The sequence below is a fragment of the Buceros rhinoceros genome, unplaced genomic scaffold (genome assembly GCF_000710305.1).
Source record: "Buceros rhinoceros silvestris isolate BGI_N320 unplaced genomic scaffold, ASM71030v1 scaffold3016, whole genome shotgun sequence".
Lineage (NCBI taxonomy): Eukaryota > Metazoa > Chordata > Aves > Bucerotiformes > Bucerotidae > Buceros > Buceros rhinoceros.
In genome coordinates this window covers 16748-24095 of record NW_010417918.1, presented here as the reverse complement: position 1 = coordinate 24095, position 7348 = coordinate 16748, and the positions used below count along the sequence as shown (strand labels likewise).

Sequence of the window (7348 nt, the reverse complement as noted above, 5' to 3'; positions counted from 1 at the left end):
CTCCATCTCTGAGCTCGAAGAGCAGTATCTGATTTTTGTTTACTGATGGGAAGCAAAACTGGCATTTTGCTGCAGACTTGCAGTTACCGATTCCTCATGTGAACAGAAACCGGTTCAAGTTTAGAATTAGCAGTGATGTTTTTAAGGGTGGGAAAAAAAGAAAAACAAACAAGGTCAAGCAAGCATGTTCTTTCACAGTTCTCTTCATCAGCTGTACTTGAATTTGCTGCAAAGAGCTCGCTCTTCCTCCTCAGTCCTCTGTTTCTGCTTGCGCTGGCTCAGAGTCATCTGCTCAGCATTATATTTTTGTTAGATTTACTGTTCGTTTGGAACAAATACCTGCACAGCCGTGTTTGTGCCAGAGGCAATGTATGGGAAGTTGTAAAGGGAATGAGGGTCTGCTGTTCATCTTGATGTCATTGTCTTGGATCCGTGTCTATTCTTGGCGCTGAGCTCCTTGTCTCTCAAGCTCGTGGCTCCTACAGTTAGTGTCAAGCTACTCCATGGGTGAAAACAATGATTCAAGCTGTCGCGGTCAGCATAAGTGTGTCAGGTCCCTCCTTGCAGAGATATCCGTTCTCTTTCTGCGTTGTATCTGATACAAGTGTTCATCTGCCTCCCGTGTAACCCCTTGAAGCCTTGGTGAAGATACAGGTGTGATGCAGCTAAGGAGTAGGTAGGCACAAACCAGGAGAAGTTTCCTTGTATGTTGCTCCCCCACTATTGGTGGAAGCCTCTGTGGTGTGTGGCTGTGAACAGCTTCTCTGGAGCTGTTTCCGCTAGACACCGTCACTTCCTCAACGGCGTGACAGGCTGGTGCAAGAGTCTTTGCAGCAGCTCTGTTCTCTGCTGGAATTTATCAGGGAGGAAGCAGTGGCAGGGACAGGCTGGACTCACCTGAGTTGTCTTGCTGTTGGTGCTTTTGAAGTAACGTTTTGCAGAAGAAGTTTGGGGGTGGTTTGGTTTTCTGGTGGCACACCCCAAACTGTGCATTACTGGAAGGCCTTTACTATGTGCTGAAGTTCAGGCTCAATCCTGAGCTGCTACTAGAAGTAGATACTTCACCTGGTTCTTCTCTGCTTCTAGCCAAGGAGCGAATGTCTGTCCAGAATGTCCAGACGTGCACAACAGCTTAGAGACCACGATACGAATCCGTGTGTCGCGGTAAGATGATTAAATTGGGATTTCTGTGTGCGTGGTTCAGTGTTAAGTAATGCAAAACATTTCTTAAAGTCTAAAAATGGGAGAACCTGAAAACCATCCCTTGTAGTTGAGTGTAAATAACAATGAGTAGTTCCTCAAAGAGGAGCAATACAGCTGATAGCAACCTCTTAAATTTTTGTGTCCTCAAAACCAGAGCCTGAAGTCATGGTTAGACGAGCTTTAGCGTGGTTGTTTTTTTAAATGTCTTCTGCGACTTCCCTTACCCCTGAAGTATCTTTTCCCTGTTAAAGGAAACAGATGCCTCTAGAAAATGCATGGATGACAACAACTATAACAAGGACATGTGTACTGCTTATTTTCTGAAGTACAAAAACTGCAGAAAATTCTGGGTAAGCACAGTAAAAATTTTACTCTGTGCTTTGCTTTAAGTACATCACTTCTGCCACACTGCTTTGTGAGCTCGTCTCCCTGAGCTCGTGCCGACGGCTGCCGTTTTTAGGGTGGCTTACAGGCCTAGGTAGCCCTGGTGTGCCTTGCTGGAAGGTGTAAGCAGATGCACATCAAAGTACTTCACTTGGTTCTCCGAAGTTCACCCTCTTAGATTGTGAACCAGTGGTATGTTTCCCTCTGAGTTCGAGTCGGGTATTTCTAGTGATAAGTTCTGTTTGAAATGGACATCACGAAAAAATTCTGAGGTTGGGTAAGTTCATCTGTTTTTCCATTAGTTTGGCTCCTGTTCACTTAACTGGAGGTAAAGCTTAGGAAGAGTTCCTTCTTTTTTGGTGATGTCCCCGATTCCTTCTCTCTTGCGGGTAAGTTCATCTGTTTTTCCATTAGTTTGGGTCCTGTTCACTTAAACTGAAGGTAAAGCTTAGGAAGAGTTCCTTCTTTCTCGGTGATGTCCCCAATTCCTCTCTCTTGTGGTGGAGAAGTATCACGATGTGCAGTTAAACCGTTTCCTGCTCTTATGCCGTAGCAGTGAGGAGTATTCTAGCTCAGCCTCTGAACACTTGACCAAACTACCAAAAAACTGTTTATGGATGACTGCGCGTTAGACTGAGAGGGTAATGGGAATGGTTGTAATTTCGCTGTCTCCTGCAGCAGCAGTGTGAACTAGCAGATATCTTCAATTACACACTTGTACATCGAGTTACCAGCTGATCAGACTTGGAGTATCTGGCTCTTAATACATGAAGAGTCCTCCTGTTAAAGAACCTTACTCATTCAGAGGCAGAGAGTTCTGAGAAATCTGTGTTCTCATGGTCGTTTTCTTCTATTTCAGCATGACGTCATGATGCAGAGGAAGAGAAATGGTGTGAAGCCAGAGATGCCCTCAGCAGAAGAGAGAAGGAAGATGTTGGACTCGATGGGGCAGCCCTACTGACTAGGAACTTGCATCAACTGACTGTTTTCGCTCTGCATATGGAGACTTGTCTGTAGCAAGTTGCTACGAACTTTTATGAACTGGATTTTACAGTTGCCATGTCTTGGATTAAAATAAGCACTTAAATTTTGATATGTGTGAGCTTTCTAGGATAGAACTCCTTGGGTTTATCCATACTTCCTGTCCTGGGAACTCGGCCTCGCACTGGGAAACATGGCTGTCAACACAGCTTCTGTCTAGATGCTTTGGAAGCAGAAACTAACTCAGTGTGAAGTGTTAAATGTAAAATTAGTGGGACTCGCAGAAAGCCTGTTCAAAAAGAGGGGGCTGGCGAGAGTTGCAGTGTAGTTCTAAGGATGGAGCAAGTGTGTACAACACTTTTCTTGTATCCAGCTACTTTGCCTAAGTGTATGGATTCACCGGGTGTGATCTTAACACTATTTTCACAGGAGTTCTATTCTGTGTCCCTAGTTCAAATACGACTGTTCATGAACTAAAATCTCAATGAGCTTGTCATTAGGGCTGTCACCGCACTCATCGGCGACAGCAGCAGCTTGCAATCAATCAGATCCACAAGCTTTGCTCGTTATGAGGTCAGAGAGATTGAGGAAGATAGAACTGAGCTCCTCAGGGCTGAACTGAGTAGCACCTTCTGCAGCTAGTAAATAGATACTGTGCTGGCGGGGAGGACATGTAGACATGTAAACATGTAAACATATACTCTGAGTGACACAGCAGGTTTAACTATAGTCTGTGTATCGAAGACTCTGGACAGCTGAAGCTCTGGGTTTGGAAATGCTTACTCATACAAGACTGCAGAGCTCAGTTGGAACAGGTACTCTAATATCACGACGGATTCCTTAACTAAATTGAGCAGCTAGTAAGCGTGAATGGGTTGTCATCTGGTGGAAACAGTTTTCTTATCTCTTGTACCTTCCGGTGTCCTGGCTTTGAAGCTTGCACCCTGTGGTAAGGCAGAAAAAACACCATCTAGAGCTCAAGATCGATGTGAAATCCTTTAGGACTCATGGTGGTAGTGTTGGCAGAACTCTGGCTGACATCGTGGAGGACGGTGTAAAAGTTGTCTCTCTATTTAGACTGTTGTGGAAAGGCTTCATGGCTTCCTGTTTCTCCTTCTGTCTGGCCTGGCTTCTTCCTTTCCACTGGAGGCCTATTTCTGTGCTTGGTTTGTGCTGTTTCCACCTTCCCCCTTGTTACTTGACCTGACTAGTAGCTAATGGAGATGTGCTTTTCCTCCTGCTTTGCTTTCTGTCTGTTTTCCTTGTGCGTCGGAGTTCTGAAGTGGGTTGATCACAGCCTTTCTGGTACTGGAATGAGTGTGTAACTCAGTGCCTTTGGAGTGAGCGGTTCTCTAAGCGTAGCTGTGCAGCATCCCACTGTGTCACAAGCTCTCCAGTCAATTCCTGGCGAGGGAGATAGACTTCGTCAAGCAGGATCATCAGATTCTTTACTTTAAATTACTTTCTCTGTACTTAAAATTCAAACTTGACTGACTTGTTGTTATGTGGAACAGAGAAGAAAATTTCATTACTGATTCAGAGGCTCACTCTTGCCCACCACCTTCTTCCCATATCCTCCTACATACCAGTCTTTTTTTTGTCCATTTGGCACCAATTTTTTTTCCTAGTTGAGCATTGTGGTCTGTTCTCATTCCAATATTTTGGTTTGTTTTTTTCTAGTAGCTTTGTTCTGTCTCTGATCTAACAGTTTAGTCCTGCAAACGCTTTCTAACACAGCTCTTGTCGCAGGTCTCCTCTCTGCTCTCCCTGTCTCAGCGAGAACTCCTTGCTTTCATTAGTCAAGTCCTTCCTTGCTGGCCCTGCCTCTGTTTGATCTTGCTGTCCATCTGCAGTTTTTTGGGGGCGCCCATTGTCCCCTGTTTCTTAGGGCTGTGTCTCTCTGGACTCGTCTTACTTTGTTGCTTCGCCTAAGGACACCTTCTCTCCCCCTTGGCACAGGTTTGTTGTTTGGCACCTCTGCTGTATCTGTGGGCATGTTCTTTGCTCCCGTGGTTTTAGCTGCTACTCTGCTGTTTCCCTGTGCTCCTACGTTCTGGGCTTACATTAAAATATACTGTATGTGATAGTTCTATGCAGGAAAACAAGCATCTCCTTGATGAAGATCATCTCTGTGCTGAATCTCTCCTGCAGAAGCTCAGGTTTCTTAAAGGTATCTCATTTATCCTAGATTTTCCTGTCAAGTTGTTTGGGGGTTTTTTTGAGTGTAGAAATGTCCTTTCTCCTACATTAACTGTTGCATTTACAGTTTTTCCTACTGATAATTGCTTGGAAAGTTTTTTGCTGTTTTTTTTCCTTCTGAAGGATGACTGACTTAACCTTCGACCTCAATAGATACCTGTAGTGCTGTGTAAACTCTTTGTAAAGAACTAGTGCTGGGCTTCAGACAGTTGGAAAAGGAGATGCGTTCCCTGCTTTCAAGTATCAGTGCAGGAATGTGGGATCACAGGACAGGCTGCAGCACATGTAATGCAAGACGAGTGTTCTAATATTAGACTTCCTGGTCATCAGTGGACACACACGGTAAAGCTCCCTGTGGGTGTTGTGACAAAATCGAGTTAAGTGAAGAACCGAGGGCAACTGAAGCGGTGACCTTGTGGATTCAGTTCAGGGAACCGGTCCCCAGTTGCAGGGAATGCCATTTATTTACTTCCCTTGCATATGCCTTAGGGTTACTGCTAGATAACGCAGCTTTGTGGAAGGTCTCGGAAAGCAGGACACTTTCTTCCTCCTGTCATAATGCCTCTCCAGAGGAATCCGTTGAGTTTTCATCATTTTTCTCCTTTGCTAGAGGTTCCTGTCCTTGCTCTTGCTTCTGTAGCCCAAGCGTGGTCAGTTCCGACAGCTAAAACAGAGGCTTTTATGTGAAATGGGTGATTGTTTTCCATTAATTTTTGTAGTGTGATGAACTGCCTTTGTGAGCCAAAGATAATGGTCCTCTCCTCATACCTGACAGCTTCTGCTCCACCCTCACTGAAACAGAGGTAAGCTGCAGCCTGCCGGTCTTACTGGGCACAGATAAACTGGGCTGAATGGTTAGTTCTGCGAAAGCTCACTCTCGCGTACCAACCCAGAAAACCTGACACGGTGGGCCGGAATGATTAGTTCAGCAGCAGGGAGAAGACCTCTGGGTTTGGTTGGGTTCAGTAGCTGTAACTCTTCATTTTGCTTGTGGTACGAGGACCAAGGCTGGACAGTGGCGTTAATGTTTCATTTTGTTTGACAGCTGGATGGTGCTGTTGCACAACTGACTGTATGAAAACAGAATCACTCCACCCACTACTGGCTCTTAGAGGTTTTTTTTTAGCCTCTTCCCACAGAGAGCAGAATTCATGCAGGAGAAAAGGAAGATTGGCGCTGGCTGTACACGATAAATAGAAGAGGAGGACAAGAGTCTAAATCACTGCTGGAAAGTAGGAGCTTTCTCTGCAGCCAGAGCAGCTTTTTTTATATAGTCCTTGAAAGAATGTGTTTCGCTGTGGTCTCTTGATCCCAGCTGAGCACTGAGCAGCAGCTGCAGGTGAATGTCTGGAGTCCCATCAGTGCATCGCATCTTCCCGTCACCCGACAGTGCCTTTGTACGTTTGGCTCTGAGTTTTCTGCTGCCACAACTGGGATGAGTCTGAAGGTCTTAGAAGAAAGTCATCTCGCTCTTGAGCCCTGAAAACTTGTTCTGGTTTAATAGGTGAGCCTTGAAAGGCAGGGAAGGGAGTTGCGTGTGCTGCAGCTCTGAGTGTGTTCCATGGTCTTCTAATAAAACTTACACATTTATGTAACCAAGGGTGCACAAAAAGGGGAGGTTCCTCTAAAACTCCTGCAGAACAGGTACGATGAATTTAGCATATACAAGTTTCTCTGCCCTTGGAGGCAGCCCGTAGCAGTGTGGGTTCAAATAAAACTTCAGTATGTGGTTTATACGTATGATAGCATGAATGGAGTGACTAAGACTGATCACATTTTGAATAACTCATCCCATTCTGCAGGTCTCTGCCTCCTACCTCAAAACCCTGTTCCGAGGATTTTCAGTTTTAAGGCCTTCAGCGTACCGGCCCTCCAGTGGCAGGATTCCATCCGTTTTGATTGACAGCGGAGCTGCCAAGCTGAATGTAGTTGATGTGAAGTGATGTGGCAGGTAGACTAATTATTATCGGCAGTTCCTTTCCTAGACAACCTCTTCTGAGCAGAGACATGAGGCCCATTTGGAATGAAATGCTGTCTGTGGGAGTCACTCCTTAATTTACTATAAATATCTAACAGACAAGTTGGGTGACATGGCTCCTTCACCAGCAGGACAGAGGCTTCTTTGGGTGGTGTGTTTTTTTCTAAACTAAGTGCACCTCTTTTTTTAAAGAACATTCTTTTAAAATTAATTTTGAGAATTGTTTTCTATATCAAGGCACTTTCCCCTTTTGCTGAGTAAATAATGATATTTGCATTAATTTCTAGGTCCTTCATATGCCAAAGGATTATTCTGGTGTTTTGTTTTTTCACTCAGATGTTAATTGTTGATGAATTAGATTTTGCATTGCACTGTTGTTCCAATCATTACTCTCTCAAAAGTCCCACTACCCTGGGGCTGCTGCTTTCCCTGTTTTATTTTGGTAAACAGCTACGCACTGCAAGGCTTCCTGATACTCAGGTGGCTTTGACAGAACACAGACTAGAAATAAAAATGAGAACTGCCACATCCCTCTTTGTTCTTTAACATTGTTTTCATTTTCAAACTGTTTTACAATTATCTTGCTGCCTCTTTCATATTCCT

The 7348-nt window shown here is 44.6% G+C and overlaps 1 protein-coding gene across 1 annotated transcript; it reads left to right on the top strand.

Annotated features, from left to right (window-relative positions):
- The first annotated feature begins 1110 nt into the window (after nucleotides 1-1110).
- On the top strand, nucleotides 1111-2548 carry CHCHD7 (coiled-coil-helix-coiled-coil-helix domain containing 7). The gene is made up of 3 exons (XM_010138319.1): nucleotides 1111-1164; nucleotides 1455-1553; nucleotides 2447-2548. Exons 1-3 carry the CDS (start codon nucleotides 1111-1113, stop codon nucleotides 2546-2548), a joined length of 255 nt encoding a protein of 84 aa, XP_010136621.1.
- Nucleotides 2549-7348: the final 4800 nt, after the last annotated feature.